Raw genomic sequence first — 25,481 nt, forward strand, 5'->3', positions numbered from 1 at the left:
ACCGCCACGTGCCCGCCTGTTACCTGTCAGGAAACATTGGGGTTGCTTCCGGTTGTTGGTGACGGTGAGTGAAGCCACCATAGACATGCACACATGTTCGTATAGATGTGTTTTTGTGTCTCTCGAGTAAAAACTTGGGAGTGAATTTGCTAGGTTGCATGACAAATAGGTATCCTTAACGTGATACGACGTTGTCAGACTGTTTCTGGAGAGGGTGTGTGGGAGAGGGTGTGTGTTGTCCCTTCCCCAGAGCAGTGGCACCGCCTCCGACACATGGTGTTGTCAGAGACATAGTCATTCCTACAGGGGCGCGGTGGTGACCGGTGGCGGCGCTGGTGGTGTGTCCCTGCGCTTTGCCGCCTGTGCGTCTCCTCTGGGGGCGGCTGTGCTCAGCCTCTGTCGGTTTTATTACCGAGTTTTTTATTATCGAGTTTTGGGAGTTACCTATATATTCTGAATATAATCCTTTTATCAAGTATTTTCTGAATACTTTCTCCCAGTGTGTGGCTTGTCTTTGTGTTTTTTAATATCTTCCAGAGAGCAGAGAGGCGTTAGTGAGGTCGTGTTTGCCTCATTTTTCTTTCATGTCTCGTCGTGGTTGTATGCACCCTGAGGTACCTTTCTCACCTAAGCTCATTCCCGTTTTCTTCTAGAAGTTTGTCTTAGCTCTTAAATTGAGGTGCATGATTCACTCTGCGTTCCGGTTTTTCTGTAAGCTGTGAGGTGTTTTCTTCCTCTCCTGTTTGTGTGCCTCGCGGTCCCTGCACACACGCTCCCCACCTCCGCCCTTCAGACCCTGAGTGCACTCATTACTGCTGGTGCAACAAAATGTTTTAGCTTAGAACTTGCCCTGCTCAAGCTTTGGTGCCAGTAGAAATGGGAATTCAAGGAGAAACAGCCTCAGCTGTTCCTGCGAGGAGCCCTGGGTCACTTCCACGGACAGTGGCGTGTGGGGGCCAGGAGGAGGAGAGACCTTGCTTCAAGGCCTTGTAGGCACAGGTAGTGCTAGAAAATACCTCTGTTTACCTCTCACTTGAGTTCGGCATCATAAGGCTCTTCCTCTCTTCTCCGAATTTCATACTTGGATCTCCTGTTGTCAGCCTGTCGAAGCACGCTTCCTTTGCACAAAGGCACAGGTGTCTTCTGTGCACAGCCTGTTCTGGATTTGACCGTCTGTACAAGCCCGAGACTCACCGCCCGGGGCCAGATCTAGAGTGCTCCCATAACCTCCAGCTGGCCCGGCGCTCTTTTCAAGTTAGCGCACGCCCAGAAGAGGCTCTTTTCTGATATCACTATAGCTTCGTTTTCTTTCTTGCATGTCATGTAACTAGAGTGTTATGATCTGGGTAGTTTGGTGTTGAGCCTCATGTGCGTGTGTCAGTAGTTTATTTCTTCTTTCAGTAGTGGCATTTCACGGTGTTATCCATTGTCCTGTTGATGGACATGTGACTTGCTTCCAGTTTGGGAACTATCATGATAAAGCGAAATGTTGTGTACATGTGCACCCAGAATTGCTAAGCCCAAGGGCCGGTGTTCATTAAAAATTGTCAAGTGTTTCCCAAAGCGATCGGACAGTTTATGCTCCCACCAGCTGTTCCACAACCTTGTCAACACTTGATACTGTCAGTTGTTTTGATTTTAGCCATTCTGGGGTGTGTATCTTACAGTACGGCATTGTGGTTTCAGTTTGCATTTCCTTGATGACAGACCATAATCCCTTTTAGAGATCTTGTTTTGTAATGTACCTGGTCACGTTTTCTGTAATTGGGGAATTTGTCTTTTTATTATTCACTTGAGGCATTCTTTCAGTATTCTGGAAATAAATCCTCTGTCAGGTACACATGTTGCAAATATTCTCTCCCTTTCTATGGGTTCCCTGTATTTTTTACATGTTATCTGTTGATGAGTAGGGTTTTTTTTTTTTTATGTTTGAGAGTGAGTGCAAGTGGGGGGAGGGGCAGAGAGAGAGGGAGACACAGAATCCTAAGCAGGTTCCAGGCTCTGAGCTGTCAGCACAGAGCCTGATGCGGGGCTTGAACTCACCAGCATGAGATCATGACCTGAGCTGAGTCGGATGCTCAACCGACTGAGCCCCCCAGGTGCCCCACGATGAGCAGTTTTAATTTCTAGGACCTTCAGTTTTGTTTTCCTTAAGGCTGGTCCCTTGTGCTTTCAGGAGCTCTTTGCTACTCTCATGGTCATGACTTGCTCTCCTGTGTTTTCTTTGGAGAGCATTACTAATGTTTGAGCTTTCACATTTAGGTCTGTGTTCCGCCTCCAGTTACCTATTGTTTGTGGTGGAGTTTGAGACTGTGCTTCTCCTGTGGGGATATCTAGAGTTGGTGTTTTTGTTTTTATTTTGTTTTTAATATTTAAAAGACTTGATGTGCGGTGGTGTGTTTGCCAGAAATCACGAGACCATATGTGTTGCTGCATTCTGTTCTGTTTTACTGATCTCTTTCTTTGCCCATAAACACCACCGTGCGGGCACGGTTGCTGTAACTTTATGGGAAGTGTTGGAATCTGGTAGTGTGAGTCCGCTAACTCAGCTGCTCTCCTCAAGCCCAGCTTAGCTCAGGTAAGCTGGATTTAGTTTTTATTTTCCCTCTATGAGATCCTGGAATAACTGTTTACTTAGGTTTCTGTTCCTATTCAGTTTTAGTGTTTTTCTCCCATCGCTGTGGTCTTGCTTTTTTATCTTTTAATATATAAAACCAAAAGTCAAAACTATACAAAAAAATGCTTCAGAAGTGTCATGCTGTTCGCTCTCTACTCTAATCCCTCTCGCCTGCTCTAGGGAACTAATTCTGTTGGTGTCTACTTTATCCATCCTGTGTTTCTTTTTGCAAAAGAAAGTGTGTAAACACACGTGTGTGTCTGTTTATATATAACTGTGTATATATAAATCTTTTTTTTAACACAAAAGTTAGAGTACTGTATAAACTCTTTTGCAGTTGGCTGCTTTACTGACTGTGTACTGGAAATCACTGCCAGTGCTTAGAAGTTTCTCATTCTTTTTTGTGGCTTGCGTGTGTAGCAGCTAGTATTTAATAAGCTCAGTCTTGGGTTGAGGCTCAGAGCAGATACTCTTTATGTCGCAGTTATTTCTGGGCTTTGCTGGGACAGCTTCTTTTCTGCCCTTTGCAGTGGATCTCCCCAAACTCAGGGCCGTCTGTGACCTGGGGACACAGGCGGGAGCTGTTGTGCTCAGAGGGCGGCAGCAGAAGTTGCTTCCCCATTTCTTTGATGCTGTTTGGGACTGATCAGACCAAAGAATATTAAGAAGTCTGAAAAATAGGGAACAAGGGAAGAAAAGCATTGGGGGTGACCACTTCCCTTTTGCTGATGTGCACGCTCCCTTCATTTCACAGCTCTCACTGAACCGCCCCTTTGCCAGGCTTTCCTGGGAGGTCACATCCCACAGCGTGCCCTGTCACTGGCAGGAGGTGTCTATCATGCCTTCACCCCATTTTTCCCTCTAAACCAGGTTGCCCGGGAGAGCGGCCCCCCCCACATGAAGAGCTTCGTGACCAAAGTGTCGGTTGGGGAGTTTGTGGGGGAAGGTGAAGGGAAGAGCAAGAAGATTTCAAAGAAAAATGCTGCCATAGCTGTTCTTGAGGAGCTGAAGAAGTTGCCACCTCTGCCCACAGTGGAGCGAGTGAAGCCCAGAATCAAAAAGAAAACAAAATCCATAGTCAGGGTAAGAACCTTCACAAATGAAGAGGGTATTTCATTGTCTGTAGACGGCTGGGTGTTTAGAGGGCTCCCTAGCTTGCGGATCCTAGTGACAGCGGATGGCTGCCGTCCCACCACCTGCCAGGCGTGGCGCCGGGGCCACCTCGTGCCGTTCTCCCGGGAGCCCCGGGTCAGGCAGAGACGTGACACCGAGCCGGGTAGGCGGGGGCCCCTGCAGGTGTGCGCACACGTCTGCAGATGAGGGTGTGGCCGCAGGAGCGCCCTTCTGTGGACAGGATGGTGAAGTTGTCCTTACTCCACCTCATGGACCCCAGCACTGGTGCGAGTGTGGAGGAAAGATGTCTGGGGACAAGCGGATGAGTAAGGCGTTTCACCAAATGCCGCCTTACTCTCTGGGGGTTTTTGTTTTGTTTATTTCTAGGAGAGAGAGAGAGACAGCGTGAGCAGGGGAGGGTCAGAGAGAGAGGGAGTCACAGACTGAAACAGGCTCCAGGCTCTGAGCTGGCAGTCAGCACAGAGTCCGACGCGGGGCTCGAACCCATGAACTGCGAAATCATGACCTAAGTGAAAGTCGGACGCTTAACCGACTAAGCCAGCCAGGTGTCCCTCTCTGGGGTTTTTTAAAGCTGTGTCAGTGGACCTGTCAGAAATTATACCTGCTCCCCACCCAGAGAAGGGGCAGGCGTCCATTCCGGCATAGTTAGGAATACTGTCAACATGAGCTGACCCCTGAACAGCACGGGGTTAGGGTTGACTCCCCAGGAGCTTAACCACTGATAGCCTGCTGTTGACCAGAAGCCTCCCCAAAAACACACGTGGTTGAGTAACGCATTTTATATGTTCTATATTGTTACTACATGTGTGTGTTACATACTGTATTTGCACGGTAGAGTAAGTTGGAGAAAAGAGAACATTATTAAGTCATGAGGAAGAGAAAACACATTTACTCTACTGTATTTATTAAAAGAAAAGAAAAGAAAAGAAAAACCGGCTTGTAAGTAGACCTGCAAGGTCAAACCCTTGCTGTTCAAGGGTCAGCTCTAGCTGGGAGCTCTGTCAAGGCCCAGGACACAGAAGTGAGCACACTCTGTATGCTGCTGCGGTTTCCTTTTTTCTCTTCGTATCCACGTGAGTCTGTGGGTGAGGGTTCCGTGATGCTGAAGGCGGCCACTGGGAAGGAACGGTGGGGTTCTTAGGTTCTTTCCATATGGTGTCAGCTTGGGAGGGTTTTTTTGTTTTTTTTTTGTTTTTTTCAAATAGTTTCTGGATTTTGAGTCATTGTTAGGAAAGCTGGGAGCCCGTCTTTATNGTGGCTTTGGGAATAGTGTTCTGTGTATCTTCTCTCTCTTCATTGTGAAATTGTAATTTATTGTCAAAAAGCAGACATTACAATGATAGTTGTCTACTCATAGTGAAATAGTGATGTTGGTTTGCCAGGAAGACCTTTAAAAAAGTCACCTCAGTGCAATCCTAGGAAATCATTAAATTTTAAAAAAGTTTTAAAAAGGTCTGATGAATTTGAGCCCTTAGATCAACATAAAAGTAGTCTCTTGTCACATCCTGCTCTCTGAATGGCAGAGTCCTTTCTGCGCCTAACGTGGCACATGGTTTCTACATTAATTGTTTCTCAGCTACAGAGCAGCACAGAGTATGGCCAGGGGATGAACCCGATTAGCAGGCTGGCCCAGATCCAGCAGGCGAAAAAGGAGAAGGAGCCGGAGTACATGCTCCTGACGGAGCGAGGCCTCCCACGCCGCAGAGAGTTCGTGATGCAGGTAGGTGGGCGTGGGTTATGGGCAGACCTCCTCTGACCACGTCCCATCTCGGCCGGACCAGGTCCAGGAGCTGGATGCTTCCCCCAAGGAGGCTGGGTGAGGTGCACTGGCCCGGTGGGCCCTGCTCCCTGCCCTCAGACACTTGTCACTGGCCAGGGAAGATTTCCTTGACTCTCAGTTCTGTGACGTAGGGCTTTTGGTTCTGGTCTGTGCTCAGGACCAGCTTGGAAGGGGATTGTAAGCAGTGATGTGTGCAGGAATATGTTTAACAATCAGCTCTCTTAGGGGAGGGTGGCACAGTGGGAAGGGGGGCGCGTGTATGTCTATGGATGTGTACACATAAAGAAACTGTGTACGTGGATATTATAAATTTCACTGACAAGGGATGTGTAGCGTACAGTTTACAAATAATATATAAAATACATAATACTCTTTACTGTTAATTTTATATATCTGTAACTTTAGCGTAACTACCATCTTGAGTAGTATAAAATCTGACTGCACATAAATGCTTTATTACTATCCAGTTTAAGCAGAGGAGTTGCTCATGCTGTTGACAAATGACTAGTCCTAGCCTGGGTGATTCTTGGTAGTTTTGTCTACATAGAGAAGCTGAAAGTAAAACAACAAAGACATGTTGGAAGTTCACTCATTTGTAAACAATGAGTGACTTTATTGGATCAGATAATTTTCAAAGATTGGGCAAATGTTCCCATTGTGCTAGTGAGAGTGCCACGGCTGCAGCCTTGGCACGCTTTTAAGCTTAATTTGCATTATTAACCTTTTCTCCGTCTCCTAAGTTTAGAGTAGACAGCAAAACAACCGAGAGCTTGCTGCATACTGTGTGCACATCTTTGGTGTAACTAGTCCCACCGGCTGTGCCGGGGTTATCCCCGTGGCGCCTGGATCCCGGCTTGGGAAGGCGAGTGTGGGAGCATTCCACCCTGTGATATTTCCCCCAAACAGATGCCACGATGCAGAGGACCCCAGAGGCACAGAGGACTGTAAGGCGTAGTCCCGTTAGGAAGTGATAACTTTCCAGTGTTCTCTACGTGCCGGTACAGACATTAGAAGCTGCTGTGGTCTAGTGTCGGAGTGGCTGCTACAGGCCCGCTCGGGGCCACCACTCTTAAGCCGTCTGGTTCTGACCGTTGCTGGGTTCTTTTGCTGGCACACCGATGCCCGACCAGTCTTTACTCTGAAGGTGTAAGCTTTGGTCTGAGTCCTGACTTCGTCCTCATGCAGGTGAAGGTGGGAAACCATACTGCGGAAGGAACCGGCACCAATAAGAAGGTGGCCAAACGCAATGCAGCCGAGAACATGCTGGAGATCCTTGGTTTCAAAGTCCCACAGGCTCAGCCCACCAAACCAGCCCTCAAATCAGAGGAGAAGGTGACTGCTTGGGGCTGTGTCCTTGCTCTCTAATCGCAAGATGACCTCCTCGTCTCATCCTAGGGGACTCTGTCACCTCCAGGGCCAAGCTTCAGGGCCAGGCCTCATCCTCCTGGCAGTAAACAGCCCTGCTGAGCAGCGTCTTACCCATTTGGACCATTATAATGTGGTCAGAAGGGGAGTTGCATGTCCGTGGCTCCAAGCGTGGCTCTGGGTTAAGTCGTTCTTGTTTCCGTATCTTTGTGGTCGGGACGCTTTGCTGGAGGGCAGCTTGCTCTTTCCATTTGTAGGATGCTGGGCGACTGGGCTTGAAATTAACACGTCTCGTTCTGTCGTCGTGCTCTCCCAGCGAGGCCTCCAGAAACGAGTTCTCAACCTTAGGCTTCCACTAGTTGGGAAGCAGGCTTTGGGTTTTCTGGGACGCCGGCACAGTGTGGTTTATGGAACTAAATCCACGGTTTAGATTTGGGATTTTTTTCTTTATGAATTTCACACTAGATAAAAATCTTCAAGATGGGTAAGCGGTACCTTCAAGCAAGTTCTTACCTGAGCTTGTTTCCACGGAGAGGTGCCAGGATGGATTCGCTCCCTGTGCCTGCCATGTCCACAGTGGGACGTGGCGTCTGCTCTGGCCGCAGACACTCCTCAGAGAATCTGCATAGATGCTGGACTTGGGTTTTTCATTCCAAAATCTGGTAGAGGATTCACAGCATCCTTAACCTTCCCAAAAAGGAGACCCGTGTTTGAGAAAATTTTCATCTTGTTAACATTTGCCCCCACGTTTCTTATCTTTGGAAATAGCCCCTTCTCCTTTAATTGGATATTAGTTACACAAAGAGTCTAAGAGCTTCTTTCCCCACTTGGACTCTACCAGTCTAGCATCCGTGGCTCCCTCCGGTTAAATGCTCCCGTCTTCCCGTGAGTGCAGAGCCGAGTTCAGTACCTGGTTCCGTGTGCCTGTTAGGGTCTCTTTGAGGACAGGCTGTGTGGGGCCACAGTGTCACTGGGTGAGGGCAGGAGGCTGCCAGGGCGGCGGCGTGGGGGTAAGGCTTTGTGCCCATCACCTCTTCGTATTGCAAAATGTCACAAACCACAGGTCAGTGCTGGTTGGAGCTTGTTTAATCTTAGACAGTAGGAACTAATTTTGCAAGAGTTTGATTTATGCTCATGGCCTTTTTTTGTTTTTTTGTTTTTTTTTTGTTTTTTTTTTTAAGACACCAGTAAAAAAACCAGGGGATGGAAGAAAAGTAACCTTTTTTGAACCTGGCTCTGGGGATGAAAATGGGACTAGTAAGTGTGTTGTTAATATTGTCCTGATCTGAACTTGATTCTGGGATTTGCGTAGCTCCCGGAATGACAAGCAGTGTTGAGCTCTGTGTCATCCCCGTGCCGTTGCGAGCACCGAGGGAGGGCCAGTGGGTTGGAAAGTGTTTCTCCCAGCGGCGCGTGTGGCCTTGTGTTGATGTGTGTGCATGTCCCTCCCTAGGCAATAAAGAGGATGAGTTTAGGATGCCCTACCTTAGCCATCAGCAGCTGCCCGCTGGGATTCTGCCCATGGTGCCCGAGGTGGCCCAGGCCGTAGGAGTCAGTCAAGGACACCACACCAAAGATTTCACCAGGGCAGCTCTGAATCCTGCCAAGGCCACGGTAACTGCCATGATAGCCCGTGAATTGTTATATGGGGGCACCTCGCCCACGGCCGAGACCATTTTAAAGAGTAACATCTCTTCAGGCCACGTACCCCATGGACCTCTTACAAGACCCTCTGAGCAGTTGGATTTTCTTTCCAGAGTCCAGGGATTACAGGTAACTGTTAGGCCTGAGCTGTGTGGTCTAGACCTCAGTGCAGTCATCTTTTGGGGGTTTCTCTCAGGAAATGAGCTTTGCACCTTATTAAATCGGGGCCTTTGTATAGGGGAAGGGGCGGTGGAGGGCCCGTGGTAACGGGGTGGTTCGGGGAGGTAGGGAAGGTCCCACAAGCCTGCACGGTGTAAAGTAACCTTGTCCTCTCGTAATAAAATTCTGAAAAATCCAAGCCGACCGTAACGACCAAGCTGCGGGTCCTCGTGGCAGCTCCAGCGAACACGGACCCCCTGTGCTGCCCTGGCTGCTTTCAGACCGGGGTTTCCGCGTGCGCATCTAGGTTCTGGGAAGGTTTCGGAAGCTAGGGCCCCGGGCCGCTGCCTACAGCCTTTGGTGGCCCCAGCCTTTGGTGGCCCCAGCTGCAGGCCCGACGGCCTCTTGCCGACCGAGTGGGAGTTGGTGGAGCCTCATCAGGTTGAGAACAGGGAGAGAGAGGTCGTCTTGCTGTTCGCTGGGCTCCGTTTGTATTTGCCCCTTCCCTGCCCGGCCTCAGCTTTCTTCTCCCCTCAGGTTGAATACAAAGACTTCCCCAAAAACAACAAGAACGAATTTGTGTCTCTAATCAATTGCTCCTCTCAGCCACCTCTGATCAGCCACGGGATTGGAAAGGATGTGGAGTCCTGCCATGACATGGTATGTTACCAGCGGGCCTGGCTCCTGCCTGTTGTTGGCCTGGGGAAGACCAGAAATGGGCTCTCGCATAGGCTTTGGTGGTTTTCTAGATTTCGTCTTTTGAAGACCCCTTCCTTAGTTTATGGGGTTGAGTTCTCATCCTGTTTATCGGACTTCATCAGGTTTAGATACCCGTTCCCTCCTCTTGCCTGTGCTGACCTGGGGGGTGGACCTGGAACTCCTCCACGTGCTGAACAGATACACGGAACCCCAGGCCCGAGTTTGGGGGAGCTGCAGAAAGTCCCTTACTGTGGTGTGTGGTGTTCAGGTGAAACTACTGTTACGAGAAATACTAAAACTGAGAAACAGAATTGATAAATCTGAGTAAGCCGTGGTATATCCACCTGCTGGGATGTAAGGCATCCGTCAGGTTAATGTTAAAGATCATGTATTCTAGCAAAGTAGCAAGGAAACACGAGAGGCTTTTGTTTTTGAGTAGGATACAGAATTTGTATTCTGGTTACCACAAGGTTAAAAATACTGGAAGAAAACTTAATTAACAGGTTGTGATTCAGTGAGGTAAACATGGATCATTTTTTAGTTTGTATTTTAAATTAAAAATTGACATGTTAAGGCAAAGTGTGATTTGGGGGGCTCCCTGTTTGGTCCCTCGCGGGCAGCGGCTGCACGTTGACTCTCCCTTTCGTCCCTGCCAGGCTGCACTGAATATTTTAAAGTTGCTGTCTGAGTTGGACCAACAAAGCACAGAGATGCCAAGAACAGGAAATGGACCAATGTCTGTGTGAGTGTGCCCGTTTACACGGAAAGGCAGCTCTTTTCCTCATTTGCATTAAATTTAAACTGTCAGCTCAACTCAGTAGTGAAACTCACCTCAGTAGTGAAACTCACCTCAGTCCCTTTTCTGTCCCTTTCTCCCAGGAGGTTTCTAAGTTGGGGGCAGAGCGTTTTTTAAAATTTTTGAATAGGTAATACAGTCACGTGCTTCCAGAAACAAAATTATTTTCAAAGGTGCACAGTGATCAGTCTTGCCCTCCGTGCAGCCCCCACCCAGCTCATCCTGGAGCTTTTTTTTCCTCCCAGGATTGTCTTTATAACCTACAGCGCGGTACTGATTTCAGGAGAATTCAGCGATGCGTCACTTACGCACAACACCCAGTGCGTGTCCAAACCGCGCCCTCCTTACTGCCACCCCCCCATCTAGCCCATCCCNTTTTTATTAGTTTATCTTTTCTATGTGTTTCTTGATGCAAATATAATCCTGTGCTTCATTATTTCTTCTCTCCCAGAGCCGCCATACTACACATGATTCTCCGCAGTGATTTTTTTCAGTTGGCAGTAACATCCCGACAAAACTTGAACCCAGTTAGCATAAACCCGGGCCTGTGCTTTTGGACTCAGTGTCAGCTCATTTCTTTTCATTTGTAACGTGGGTTTAATTCCCTTAAATTTCAAAACTGGCATCATTTTTTCACTTTTCTTCTTCCTTGAAGGTGTGGGAGGTGCTGAACCTTTTCTGGCCACGAACCGTTGTAAAACCCCAACATATATACTGAAAATACTGAAACTGCTTCAAGAATTTGGAATCTCTGATACCTCCAGTGGGCTGAGAGACGTGCTGGGTAAAGCAGAGGCGGCAGTGGTGACGAAGACGGGGACGCAGGGAGGCGGAGTGGCTACACGTGCGCGGTGTTTTGTCCCCACACGCAGGCAGCTGCTTGCTGCGGGGCACAGCGGGGCCTGTCAAGTGGCCCTGGCTTGACCGGGAAAGCAGCAGGCTCGGTGCTCGGCCGCCGCCGCCGCTTGGGCCGTTAAGGACACAGGAGGAAGAGCCCGTGACCCTTTCTCAGACTGGCTCATACCGACACTCGGGACGAAGCCTGGCCGCCCACGCCGGGGACACAGGGGCCTTAGACCAGCCCCAGAGCTGAGAGCACCAGAGAAAATCACATGCTTCCTACTCAGCGCCAACTAACCGTTCTAGTGCGCTGCGCCCCACCTCGCGGTGCCCACACCGTCACCACTGCTTTCTCTTCCAACAGATACGTATTCTTAGTTTTCTTTTCTTTTGATTGAAACGACACTATATACGTTCTCTTTTGAGAGTTTCTCAGTTGTATCTAGTTCCATACATAGCACAGTTTAGAAACGTGTCCGAGACTGACCGTGTCAGAAACCTAATCAGCAGAGATCATATCCGTGTGTATGTGGTTCTACGTTTCTACTTTGTCAGACTAAGCCAGGACCGTCCCAGTGACACGGACGGGGTGCCGTCTGGTTCCGCTGGAACGATCCTGGGCTTCTCGGCGTCCTAGATGAAGTCTCCCCTGGTTGTATAAATTGGACAGTTTAGGAGTTTTAAACTTTAATGATCATTTGGTTCCTTATTTTTGTTAATGCAACAGGACTTAAATGAATTTTGATCTTTGTTTTAAAGATTATTAAAAAAAATTGTATGTCTATACCTACGGCTCTTGAGGACACATAGCTTTCACACTACAGGATATGGTCTCCGTGTATTACATCTAGACCCACAGATGGGTTTTCCTGGAGTGCTTTGTACTGCTGTTACATCTCCATGTAGGGCGGAAAAGAATGGCCTGTGTTGAGCTCCGAAACTGTTGCTTTTGATGTTGTGTTACTGCGCACGGAAGCGTGTGTGGTAAGGTCCTGCATATGGTCCAGATGAAAAGCACCGTAGTCTTGCGAGTTAAGTACTGCTTTCAATTCCGATGTTTACGCTGGAATTTTTTCTCCCCATGGAATGTAAGTAAAACATACATAGTGTTTGTCACCAATAAATGGTAATACTAAATTTTTTTTGTTAATTTATTCTTAAATGCCACTACTGTGAGGTTGGTCCCCTCCCAACCTGCCTCCTACCTTTTTTTTTTTTTAAAAAAAAAAAAAACAATACTTTGTAATTCTTGTGATTCTATTTGGACAAAATTCTGAAGATCTGAAATAACTTTATATCAAACCATTGATCAATAAACAGCTACTAATGAATTTTTGGTCCCTTCGAGCAGTATCTAAAGAAGTGAGGAAAGATGTGAGGGTGTGGAAGCGTGGCGGGTGGGCAGCCAGGTGAGGGGAGAGGCCTCTCCTCTTGAACCTGACACTGTCACCTGAAGAAATGAGCCAGAGGAGGAAATTTCTCGACACTGCAAGTCTCCTCACTTCCTGCAGGTGCGCTCACACTCGGAGGAGGAAGGTGAGGCACTGCGTTCAAGCCTGGCTGAGGAGTGGGCTGGCAGCTTTCTGTTTCATTTTGGAAGATGCTCATAGAGGTGGTTCACTATAAAAACCAGCCATGGGTTGGACCGCCAGGAGGACAGAGTGGTCAGAAGGTTATGGAGGGGAGAGCGCGAGCGAGCTCAGGGACAGAAGGGGATTTGACGTCGCAGGGATAAAAGCAGTGAGAGGGAAAATATTTCCCTTTCCCTAGTCCTGGAGTCAGCCGGTTCTCCAAGGAGCCCTGGTCCCCTTTAGTGACCATGTCTGAACAAACAGGGTCTGGGCGGGGGTGGGGCACCTGCCTGGCTCAGTCAGTAGAGCACACGACTCTTCATCTCAGGGCTGTGAATTTGAGCCCCCACCCTGTGGGGCGTAGAGATTAAAAAACATACATGAAAAGAAACCACCATGGTCCGGGTGTGCTTGGAGCACTCACTGCTACTGGGATGTTTCCTAGGCCTTCTGAGCAGACCACTAGGAAGCAGACCTGTGTGTGCGCATGTGTGTATGTGCATGTGCGTATCTAGATGTACACACAAACATCTTTAAAAAAAAATTTTTTTTTTAACATTTATTTTTGAGACCGAGACAGAGCACGAGCAGGGGAGGGGCAGAGAGAGAGGGAGACACAGAATCTGAAACAGGCTCCAGGCTCTGAGCTGTCGGCACAGAGCCTGACGCGGGGCTTGAACCCACGAACTGTGAGATCATGACCTGAGCTGAAGTCGGACGCTTAACTGACTGAGCCACCCAGGCGCCCCTGAAAAAAATTTTTTTAATGTTGATTTTTGAGAGAACAAGCAGGGGAAGGGCAGAGAGAGAGGGGGACCCAAAATCTGAAGCAGGCTCCAGGCTCTAAGCTGACAGAGCCTGGTGTAGGGCTAGAACTCACGAACTATGAAATCATGACCTGAGCCAAAGTCAGTCACCCAACTGACTGAGCCACCCAGGTGCCCCCAACACACTCATCTTTTTATCTGTAGGTGTATTTAGAAGCCCTGAATTTATACGGATAGTAGCACCTTCTTCACAGCTTCCTTCTGTGTTTAGTACCCTCTCCAGTATGGAGATTGTAGCCAATCCCCCGGCCTTGCCAGCCTCTTCTGCCCAGTGTTCGTATGTGGCTGTGGGGGGCGGGGGGCTCTGCCCAGCACCCCGCTCCTCCGTGCTGTACGCCCACTGGTGACCTCCAGCTGCAAAACAAAGATGGGAGGAGCAGGATGGTACAGCCTTCGAAGAAATCCAACTGAGTGGCCCTTCGCGCCAAACCTCCAGAAAGAGGAAGTTTCCCCTTTGTATCAGGGATGACGTAAGGATTTCCAGGTTTGAGAGGAGGTTTTTCGAAGGTGATACATCTCTGTTCTAGGAGGTCCTCAAATGTGCTTCAATTGTAAACTCTCTGGGCAGGCCCTGGAGCTGTCCTCTACTGCAGAGGGACACCCCCCCACTCCCACCCCGCAGCACCTCCACCCGTGTCAGCGGGCTCCGAGATCGCCACGTGGGGATGGAGTACGTGCTGTTTGATGCCAGTATGATCTCTAGGGTTTCCAAGGTTAGAACTAAAACAAGGTGCTTCTGCCCTTGGGGCGATGCCTGCACGCCTCATTTCCAGACTGCGGGCAAGAAGGGGGACAGAACGTTCCTGAGGTCTGCAGTCATCAAAGGTGCGGTGGGTCGGTCAGTCACGAGAAGACGGGGGAGGGGGGTCCTTAGGGTCTGTGGAGCATCGATCCTCAGAGGGGAGAGGTTCCTGTGGTCCTTGGGGCCTACCAGCTTGGGCCTTGGTCCCCCACAGTGGGTACGTAGGTGTCCTGTCAGGACTTTGTAAAGTTCCTCTTCCCACAGGGAGATTTTAATGAGTAAAACTGATTTCCCCAGAGCTGGTTGGTTTGTTGCTGGTTTTAAAAGGCCTTCGTGAGCCACAGGAATGGGACCCACAGCTCTTAGTGCGGGTCACTACACTGTCACTTCTAGGTTTCCTTCCCCTGCTCACCAAGCGCATGGGCGAAGCTTTGCAGGGTGAAAGCCCAGTGACGGCTTCCTTGGCCCAGATCCCAAGGTGTGTTAGAGACGGGCCGAGACTGTGCGGCCAGCGGGAGGGAGGGCGCGTTCCCCGGAAGCAGCACGCTGCTTGCTGTGCGGGAGCTGAGCTCAGAACAGTACCAGGAACTAAACCTGAGGACGGAGCTGTACAGCTTTTTGTTTGCATGTAATTTAATGTCAGAAACGTACACCACTACCATCTCTGCTTTAAGTGCCTAACATCACTGTGTGCCGTTAAAAACAGACCAATATTTGAAATTTTCAAATCCATGAATGATGGATTTGTCCAACACTTAAGCACTGCTGGGTTGTCAGGGAGGAGTTAGCCAGTTTTCCTCAATATGTCTTTAAAGAAATGCAAGTTCTTATAAGAAGCAATGGCAGTTTTCTTAGAACTTCCAAGTTTTAAGTAATGTCTATACCCAGTGTGGATGGGGCTCAAGCTCCCAACCCCATGATCAAGAGCCCCATGATCTTACAACTAAGCCACCCAGGTGCCTCTCAAGTTTGATTTTTAAAAATATTTCTGGGGGCGCCGGGGTGGCTCAGTCGGTTAAGTGTCCAACTTCAGCTCAGGTCATGATCTCACAGTTTGTGGGTTTGAGCCCTGCATCAGGCTCTGTGCTGACAGCCAGCTCAGAGCCTGGAGCCTGTTTCAGATTCTGTGTCTCCCTCTGACCCTACCCTGCTCACGCTTGCTTGCTCGCTCTCAGAAATAAATAAAATATTTCTGGGGCACGTGAGTGACTCAGTTAAGTGTTCGATTTTGGATCAGGTGTCAGGATTTTGCAATCTGAGTTTGAGCCCCACATGGGGTGCTCTGCTGACAGCTCAGCGCCTGGGGCCTTCTTTACATTGTGTTTCTCTTCTCTATTCCTTTGTATCTTGGTCCACAAATACTCCTCAAAACCTACTTTGATGGACATTACCCACTAGGCTCGCAAGGACAACTAAAAAATTTGGAAGTTAATGCCCGGATCCTCCATCTTACCATTTTTTCCAATCCCTGTTCACACATGGTTCTTTTCGTGACCAGATGTGCAGTGCACACAAAATGGTGCTGTTGTAAAGCAGGGCCAGGAGCAGGCAGGATCCGAAATGCCATCCGCCTACCCCAGAAACCTGCAGGCTCTGCGTCCACTTCAGCTTATCACAGTCACCCCACTTCCTTCGGGTGCTGTAGAAGTGCAGTGCGTCTCTCTGACCTCGGACATTACTGAGTGCGGATAGATGGGTGAGCAGTTGGTCCCACTCTGGAATGATCCAAACTGTATGTGCCTTTTAAATCATGTATTTTCTCGGGCTGCCAAAAAGGCCGTCCCCAAGAAATGGCCGGAGCTTCTGTAGGGTTTGGAAATCCCTTGGGCTTTTGTTGTTCTGTGCAGATACCTGCTGGGGGTCTGTGGCTGGTGTGTATCCTGTATATTGCATGCACAGCTGCTGGTCACCTCTTTGCTGAGACCTCAGTTTATTTATTTCACCTCTCTGTGCCTCAGTTTCCCCATCTGTAAAGTAGAAAACCACTTCTCTCATGCAGTTGAGACAGTACAAGTAGCTTCTCAGCCTAGTGCTGGACGTGCTTTGTAAATACCTTCTATTCTTTAAGCCCAAAGACAGAAGCCGGTTGCTCCTGGTTTGTATTTATGGTCCCACCACTCAGGGTACTGGATGGAGATGAATTTGCCCGATTCCTCACTGGAAATGCGGAGTCTTACTCTTGCTCGTTCTGTCCTATCTGGCTCTCACGGTCTTCCTATTAGAATGCAGGCCCGAGTCCACTGCACGTCTCTCAAGAAGTGTTGTAGCGACAGATGCTCTGAGAGCAAGAATTTGAGCCTGTCTCATCTGGAATAGTAGGGAATGGGTGCCTTTTGGCAGAGTCCACCGATGGGCCCACCTACCCTGTCTGCCTCTTACCAGGTCTGTGTCTTTTTGGTGGATTCACTTTGCTCTATCCCGAATCACTGTTGAGCAGCCTAACAAACAACGGAGTATTGTGGCGTCACCTCACGTGGAGGGCTGTTAAATGGCCGCTGGTTCCCAGTCCCGAGTTGGTGGTACAGACGGTCTGGGACTCCGCGTTGATATTTCTCTAATAAGGTCCTAGGCGATGCTTTGAGAACCGCCGTCCTAAGCAGTAACATTGCTAGTGATTTCATCCTAATACAAAACATAACCGTAAGTCACAGATGTTCCTTTTGATAGCACCACAGCCCCTTCAAGTCATGTTAAGGGAGGCCACTTTTGGCCATGCTATTTCGGACATGTGTCCCTTGGCTCTGGAGACTGCTGTTCAAGGTCAGAGCCCATCTGTTCTTGGGACTGAAGGGAGTTTCCTAAGCAGCCCATTCAGGACACTGGGAAAGACTAGACCAGTGGCTTGTGGCGGAAAAGTCAGAGCCACCGGTGAAGCGGTCACACGGCTGGGGGGTTGGAATGCGCAACCTGTGGCAGTTGCCTCAAGTCTATTGTCCCCACCCTGCTTGTCCTTAGGGGAGGGTTTTTAGCCTCCCTGACCAGGGTGCTCAGGAGGCCCATGGCTGCGACTCCCTCCCTCTTTCTACCCAGCACAAGGGGCTGCTGTGAGCGGGAAGACCCAGCCGGGGCCAGGCTCTGCTGCTTCCGCTGTCCCAGACTTGCTTGGGAGACGGAGCAGGACGTCTGCTCAGCTGGTGTTTGCTGCAGAAACCCAGGCACCTGGGAGCAGCGATCACTTTCTCCTTTAGACTCAAGAGGGCAACTCTAATTCCCTTCTCCAGTGCAAGAAGTTTCTTTTCTCTGAGCGTTTCCCACCTGGCTTTGCAAAAATATCCGAGAAACTTCTCCTGGACCGGCCTTTTGTGGCTCACTCTTCACCTGGACAGCGCTTCCCGCTCATATCCTCTAATAGAGAAGGAAGCCCAGAAATAGGTAAATGACTTCATATAATTCGATGGCCTTCTCCAGCCACACTTGGGCATTTTAAAAACAGCCTTTACCACATGTCACGCAGCAACCCCACGGAAGGGTGGGTGGATAAAAGCTGTCTAACCAGGGGCAGTGTGGTCCTGCGTATCTGTAACCAGACCGTCTTAGCTCTTTTAGAGACTCCATTAGGAATTAACTTGGAGTTATTTTCAACCGATCCACGAAGCTCCTTTGCCCAACAGAAGACCAGTCCTAAGAAGACCCCAGGGTGGACCCAAGGGTAAGTCCTGCCTTATAGTCACACATCTGGGCCACCAAGTTTCTCCTAACAGGAACAAAAGAGCACATCTAGTATTTATACTTTTATTAGGGGGCGCCTGGGTGGCTCAGTCGGTTAAGTGTCTGACTTCAGGTCATGATTTCATGGCTTAGGAGTTCAGGCCCCGCGTTAGGCTCTACACTGACAGCTCAGAGCCTGGAGCCTGCTTCGGATTCTGTGTCTCCCTCTCTCTCTGCCCCTCCCCCAAACATGCTCTCAAAAAGATATTTTAAAAATGTATACTTTTAAGAAGTTATCAGCAGAGCACCTCATGATCTTTCCCTTATTAACAGATTACCTATTTCTGATGTGTGCCAAGCCCTACGCTCTGGAGGCTGTGCTGCCTGGGTAGGAATCTCAGTCCTGTTCTCATCCAGCTGTGTGACCTGGTAACTTTCTCCACCTCTCAGGAATAAGGATCACGGACCTATCAGATTCTCAACCAAAGACTCACGTCCGGTTCTCAAAGTTTTCATGGACACTGATAGTAGGAGGCTTGACCGGGAGCCTTAGCCATGTGGAGAGCCCCCATGGCACATCAGCGATCTGTAAAAAGTGCACCTCAACGAAGAGTTAGAGATGCCGTGCGACACAGAATAAGAAAAAAGCCAGCAACTTCAGGGAAAAAACAAAGACTAAAAGCCAGGATCCAAATATAATGCAAGCCAACATGGGACTTGGCTTTTAGCAACTGATGGGGAGTATGACCAAAAAAAACACCCCCTCCATTTGACCTTGACTCTAAGAACATTCTCTTAAAGAATGCAAAAGTCAAGACCCTGGACCCAGGGAAGAGGAAATCAGCCTTGACCCCTTGCCAGGCCCGACACTCAGCTCTCCCTTTGCCATCAGTAACAAGTACTGCTCATCACTTCCCCCTTTCAAGAGACCTACAGATACTGCACTGAACGAAGCCCCCTCTCCTGTGATCGTGTAAAAGTGAAGGGACAGCAGCCACGCTAGAGAGGACCTTATCGTCGATGCTGAGGTGTCAGGAGACACTAGCCAAAGTTGGAGACAAAAAGAATCAAAAAACATCATCACTAAAAACACCCCAGGAAGGTAGAAGAGGCATCATCTGCAGTCTTACTTTCCACAGCAGGGAGGGGACGGATGGCTGGAGGGTGGCGTGTCAGGAAGAGGAGGAACTACAGGCAGCCTGTGCCGGAAGCCGCTGTCTCCAGGAGTAAAGGTGGACACCTGTCCTCAGTGAACCCCACACACACGTCAGCTTCATTAACGCCACATTGGTTATGCTGCACGAGTGGGAAGATGAGATCCCATTTTCACCCATCAAGATAGCAACAAAGGGAAAACGCCCAGTAGAAGTAGGGTGTGCTCAGAAATTGGCAGAGACCTTTCCACAGGATAACTGGCCCGTCATTCCCGCTATTAGGAAACAGAGATAGAAAGACTGATGTATAAGGTACGTTCAGTTCAAGAATCTTATCATTTCCAACAGTGGTTATAATTATTTGGGTAATGTTTATTTACCAAGTAAAAGATTTATGTTTTTCAAAAAGCATATAAAATTATAATGATCTCAACTTTGCTGGGGGGTGGTGAGAAGAAAACCAGGATATTTAATGGTAGGAATATGAATGGTTTTTAAGTATTTTCCAAGTTTCCAACAAAGTAAATACATTTATAATTAGAAATGTTATTTTTAAAAATCAGGTTGTTAAAAGGGGAGATGTGCATAAAGAACCCATGGGCCCAGCAGGAGGCTCTCACGAGGAACTCTGCAGTTTATAGACACATTTAGACATGGGGGAAAATTGCCCTTGTTAGGGTGAGCACCTTACCTAGGGCAGGACCCTTCTGGAAAGGCTTCTCTCTCCCCAGAGCTGCGGGAGTACTGGTAAGTAACTAACACTTCCTCCCAGCCAAGCCCCCTGCTTGTCCCCAACCCCACCCTGAACAAGTAAGTAGCAGCTTCTATTTATCAGTACTTACTCTATATATGTTCTCTGCTTTAAGTACGTCATTTTGTCTTTCCACCATCCTGAAGGTGATTTTTTTTCCCCCCAGAAGAAATCAAAGTGGAGAGACTGAGTAATTTGCTCAAGGTGACACAAGTACATGGCAGAGTAATTCAAGAGATTGGACCTACTTCAAAGTATCAACCAACTCTTTAAACCCACCAAGAATTGGCCTCACCACTGAGAAAGTCACTAAGACCTGTCACAAACTCACTACGTATTATTTCAAAAATCTTTAAAGGTTAAACAAACTAAGATGATGGAATAAGAAATCTCAATTTAAAGCATTTTTAAGAAACTACCAGTCTTCCTGCTCAGAAACGATTTTAAAAGGAAAAAGTCCACAGCCTCATCAGTTAGTCCTCCAAGTTTAAGATGCTGCAACAAGCACGGTCTGTAGCAGACGTGCTGTGCGCTTACCTGTTCTACAACAGCCTCCGCAACAACAGAGCCCGAAAGGCACTCTCAGAGCTTATAAAAGCAGCAAACATAACCATCATCACCGATTGTTTTCTATTCCAGAGTTTAAAAGTGGATCCCAATACTACCTTCAGTACCCTTCTGCCAATGACCATTTAAATAGTAATAGCATTTACTGCTTCCATCACTATGTCAAGACAAAAGTGATTAGATTGGGACAAGAACACTCCAGTTAAACTGGATAATTTCTCAAGCAACACTACAACAACATGTGAAGAAAAAGCATTCAAGTTTGGTACCTGAATTTTAAAAGAAATCAGTGACCTGTGCAGAGTGAGATTCTAGTTCAATCTGCACTAAATGGACAATTCCAGCATAAGTAAACTGTGCCTCTCAAATGAGATAGTCTGCTCACTCCCTAAAAATGAATGGTCACAGACCCTGCCTAGGCAGCCTTGTTTGCTAGCACAGACCCACTCCTGTGACTCACGTAGACATCAGCTTCTACAATACTGCTGTTTGAGAAGTTCCAAGTAACCTCCAATCTGCGGAGAAGGCAGACACTCTGAATACACCATCTAAAGTACCTACCAGCCTCGTGACACCAGGCAGGGCGCTTCTCTTCTCTCCCATCCACAGAGGGAACCATCTGCCCGGAGTTCATGCCGCCGCCTGGGAACGGGTCCAGGGAAGTTCTAATAGATAAGCCCCAAACCTGTATTAATGTTCCCTTTTCCCTGGTAAGGAAAGACTAATCTGATTTTGAATTAAGTTCTTCATTGTTAAATTATCAGCACCAAAAACCTGTCCTTAAGATGTTTTTGGATACATATTTCAGGGGGCTTTTTTTTTTTTATTGCTGATTACAGATTTGAAACCATGAAATGTGCATTTCTTGGCAAGTTACACCAGGGATTCTTCACTTACTCACATTTCCAATAAAAGCTTAAGGAAATAGACAGAAATACAAAAGATGAAAGAAACACAAATGGCAATGCCTCAAAACAAAAGGATTTAGTAACAGAAAAAAATCTCCACCGCTCAGTGTCCATCACAATGTTAACATTCTCGAAACAGTGCAAATGCTCAACTCATGATCATGTACTGAACTACTGATACTTGTCCCTTGAAGCTGCAACCTGGAAAAGTCACCCACTTATATTTATGATCATACAAACCACCTAATTTGCTCAGGGTTCAGCATAAAGCAAGATTTAATATTCATTACAAGATGGAATTTGTGACAAGTTCAAAAGGAAAACTTGCTTTAATGTAGCTGTGCTCGGATGTCTATGTGATTTCCTCAGAAACCCTCCTGGCCTGAGCCAATTTGGAAAATGCAGTTCAAAGCAGTGTCACACTGGCCGCCTGAAGATACCCCTGGAGATACTGGAGCGCTTCTGCATTGAGGCTGGTGCTCACCATCGATGGAACCTATAAGACACAAACTGATTGTTGGAGATCTTAACGAACCAACACAAGCCCCATCTTCTACCCCATCTACGGAAGAAGTGCCACAGGTTAGGAAGGGCAGTCTGTCACCAGGGACTCTTACAGGGATTCCTAAAGATACCAAGTGCTTTATGCCTTTAAAACTGGACAGGTCTCCGGGCGCCTGGGTGATTCTGTCAGTTAAGTGTCTGACTTTGGCTCAGGTCATGATTTCATGTTGCGTGGGTTAAAGGCTGGTGTCGGGCTCTGTGCTGACAGCTCGGAGCCTGAAGCCCTCTTCAAATTCTGCGTCTCTCTCTCTGCCCTTCCCCTACTCGTGCACACGCACTCTCTCAAAAAATAAACATTAAAAAAAAAACGAAACAGGTCTCAGAAGCAGTTCCATAAGGAACTGCTGCTCTTCAGTGTGGTAGAGGTACTGGGGGGGAGACTAAAAAATATGTATGCATTGCTGACCAATAAGGACTTTTTTTAAAGACATATGGATTAAATAACCTGCTGCCTGAGAAACAAATGATACATGGTTGGCAGAACGCTGGTCATTTTTGAAGGTCAGCACACGATGGTTCTGTGTGCTTGAGGTTTTTCATAATAAAACAATAAAAATTATCAGGTAATCTAGAAGGCTCTGTTAAAGATGATAGCTAATATAACTCCACAGCCATTACTAGGTTTACTCCATGATCCATTCTTTAATTTCTGAGTATGTTGTGGTTAAAAAAAATAAAAAATGCCTACATTTCAATAAAGAATTATTTCAATCTGGGAAATAAACACCTTTCTAATCAAAGGGTTTTAGGTGGCCTGGATAGCTCAGTCACAAGAACATGTGGCCCTTGACCTCAGGGTCTTGAGTTCAAACTCATGTCAGGTGTAGAGATTACTTAAATAACACTTTAAGAAAAAAGGGGGCCAGTGGTTATTACCCTGCTTTGTCTTTACTCTGAAAATCATCTGCTTAAAATCTATTTCTAGCACATCATTTTAACTACAGAAAATGAAGGCCTAACTATAATTCACTGGGATGTATGACATGCTGACCAATGAAGACATGCACCAAAATAACTATGAAAGTCTCCACTACTCAGAGTTCTGTGACAACAGTCACTTACCCTTCCTGGACAGGCGGTAGACAACTTGTGAAGTGACTGTGCCAGGTGAATTTTGGGGTTATTTACCATCTGACCTACAGGATCATGCTCTTTTTTCCCGGCAAATGCCAGCTGTGAGAAGGCAGTCTGATATCCTGGTGTATCTTCTATGTCAATAAAATGTTCTTCATCAGGAATGGTATCATCTTCAGGTAACTCAAAAAGGCCAATGAGGGACTGTAATAGAGGAGTCCTGGATTTGAAGAAAGCAACAGGTGAAAAATTAGATCTTCAGAAATATTCACTTCAACAATAAGCAATTCTTCAGAGATGCAAAATTAGAGACCCCCAGTCTAAAGAGTAGTAAGGGACCTCTTAAAATAGAAGGGAAAAAAGCCCCAAATCATCAGATCCCTTTCTGGAAGAAGTGGCCTAAGTGAACTCAAAATGAGGAAAGGAGATGCAAGAGGTTGAGAAAAGCCAGTAATAATAGACACCAAGCACATGCATGTAATAAATTCTCTTAGCCTATTCGATTTCTCCTTCAAAAAAATTTTTTTTAAGTTTATTTTTGAGAGGGAGAGAGACAGAGTGCAAGCAAGGGAGGGGCAGAAAAAGAGGGAGGCACAAAGCCTGATGTAGGGCTTGAACCCAGAAGCTGCAAGATCATGACCAGAGTGGAAGTTGGAGGCTTAACTGACGGAGCCACCCAGGTGCTCCAATTACTCCTTTTAACAATTTAGGCCAGTTCAGTTGGGTGTCTGTCACGAACAGTCCTAGGGATAATGCAGACAAGGGACTTTCACCAGATTCTCATGAGCCCCCTCCAAAAAAGTTTAGGAAGCAAGAACAAGAAGTTTCTAGGCCTAAGGATGCCTGGGTGGATGAGTCAACTGAGAATCTGGGCTCTTAGTCTCTCACCTCAGGTCACGATCTCACGGTTTGTGTGACTGAGCCCCGCGTCAAGCTCTGCACTGGCAGCACGGAGCTAGGCAGGTTCTGTCTGCAACCTTCCCCCACTTGCTTGCCCTCTCTCACTCTGTCAAACATTTTTTAAAAATTTTAAAGTTCTTTCTAGGCCCAGAAGGACCCAAATGTCCTGTCTTGGATCTGATGGTTGCTAGTGGAGAACCTGAGACCAAACCCAAGTCTCAGCTGTCAAGAGAATAAGCCTGTGTGATTTTGTAGTCACAAGTGAAGGAAGCTGTAATTTCTAACAACTTTACTTACCATAGCTTGGTGTACTCTGTGTCCATCATCGGAGGACATTCTGTTAGTAATTTGGTTATGCCAACTGCACAAATCTTTTTCTCAACATTTCCAGATACTTTCTGAATTTCAGGAATAATGATTTTTTCCAAAACCATCCCAAACATTCTATTAAAAGAAAACTTTACGTTAGACTATCACTATAATTACACTGTGAAATTCTTAGATGTTATTTACGCTGACTCCTTAGGAATATAATAAAATCAAAATAACAAGCTGGTCAACTGAATCGGCAGAGTCCTCGAGATGCCAAAACAACAACAAAACCTCAGACCTCAACTCCAGCCAAGCGCTGCCAACAACTTCTGTAAAATACTCTTAATGACCGTGCTCAAAGAGAATCTTCATGGCCACTTTTTTTTTTTGTTTTGTATGTTTTTCTAAAAAATTACTCAATGAAATTTTGAAAAATTAGGTATTAGAAAACAGATAAGCAGGGCTTCTGGGTGGCTCAGTCCAGTAAGCATTCAGCTTCGGCTCAGGTCCTGATGTCACAGTTCATGGTTTCAAGCCCTGCATCAGGCTCTGTGCTGCCAGCTGGGAGCCTGTAGCCTACTTTGGATTCTATGTCTCTCTGTCCCTCCCCAACTTGGGCTCGGGCTCTCTCAAAATAAATAAACATTAAAAATTTAAACAAACAAAATAAAAAGATCAGCAAGGGAAAGAAGAAAATGAATTACCCATAACCCCACTATCCAGCAGTAACTAGTTTCAACATTTCTGAATTAGAAACTTCCAACTCTGTTTACAGACCTGTACCCATGTAAATGTTAGGCTGTATTAAAAAATTAAAAGATTTGGCCAACAATTCTAATATGTTGTTGCAAACATCCAGAAATAAAGTTTTTCATGATAATAAATAAGGCAAAATCCTCAGTATATACTTTACTACAGATATCTGAAGTAGAAATAGTGGGTTATCGAGGATACTGGAAATTTCAGCTCTAGATAAAATAAAAGTGTGCATATTTCTTACTCTATAGCAAGAACATGCCCGTTTAGGTACCCACAAGCAGTTCATGAAATGGATTTCCTCATCAGCCTCTCCTACTGGGAAGCATATTCTCTGGTGTGACATTTCAGGTTAATTCATTTTTTACATTTCAGGCAATCTGGACTTTTGGGGATACAATAGCAATACAGGGATCTAACTTGAATTTTGCCTCCAAATTGTTCTATTTCTTTCTATCCTTCCTTTTCTTATTAAATGGGAAATGCCACCGAACTACACTCTGTATCTACACTGAGGGTGAAGCAGGCTCCTGGAGACAACCCTAAGCATCGGTAACAGAGAAGACTGGCTGGCAGAGGTGGGGGAGAAAAATGTTTTGCAGGGATTTTCTTCTTTGCAATTTAACAGTCCTAAGAATATTTTGAAAACCAAGAACTATGAAACCATGTATAA

General features: G+C 47.0%; 2 protein-coding genes across 6 annotated transcripts in view; one reads left to right on the forward strand and one right to left on the reverse strand.

Moving 5' to 3' along the window:
- The window catches only part of STAU1 (staufen double-stranded RNA binding protein 1), an 89,311-nt gene extending 76,946 nt beyond the window's left edge, over positions 1–12,365 (forward strand). For 3 of the 4 annotated variants that reach the window (XM_077778274.1, XM_077778272.1, XM_077778275.1), the window contains 8 exons: positions 3,488–3,700; positions 5,328–5,471; positions 6,717–6,863; positions 8,078–8,153; positions 8,350–8,669; positions 9,237–9,359; positions 10,055–10,140; positions 10,850–12,365. In XM_077778274.1, the coding sequence (XP_077634400.1) occupies positions 3,488–3,700; positions 5,328–5,471; positions 6,717–6,863; positions 8,078–8,153; positions 8,350–8,669; positions 9,237–9,359; positions 10,055–10,140; positions 10,850–10,865 (1,125 nt within the window). In that variant the 3' untranslated portion in view covers positions 10,866–12,365. The remainder of the gene's footprint in view (positions 1–3,487; positions 3,701–5,327; positions 5,472–6,716; positions 6,864–8,077; positions 8,154–8,349; positions 8,670–9,236; positions 9,360–10,054; positions 10,141–10,849) is intronic. The other variant, XM_077778273.1, reaches the window with a different exon arrangement.
- A 9,095-nt stretch (positions 12,366–21,460) lies between these two features.
- Positions 21,461–25,481, reverse strand: part of CSE1L (chromosome segregation 1 like) — a 44,150-nt gene continuing 40,129 nt past the window's right edge. For both annotated transcript variants that reach the window (XM_077778381.1, XM_077778383.1), the window contains exons 23-25: positions 24,038–24,184; positions 22,829–23,060; positions 21,461–21,698 (exon numbers count right to left, since the gene is read on the reverse strand). In XM_077778381.1, the coding sequence (XP_077634507.1) occupies positions 21,609–21,698; positions 22,829–23,060; positions 24,038–24,184 (469 nt within the window). In that variant the 3' untranslated portion in view covers positions 21,461–21,608. The remainder of the gene's footprint in view (positions 21,699–22,828; positions 23,061–24,037; positions 24,185–25,481) is intronic.

The sequence above is a fragment of the Crocuta crocuta genome, unplaced genomic scaffold (assembly GCF_008692635.1).
Source record: "Crocuta crocuta isolate KB4526 unplaced genomic scaffold, BGI_CrCroc_1.0 scaffold27, whole genome shotgun sequence".
Lineage (NCBI taxonomy): Eukaryota > Metazoa > Chordata > Mammalia > Carnivora > Hyaenidae > Crocuta > Crocuta crocuta.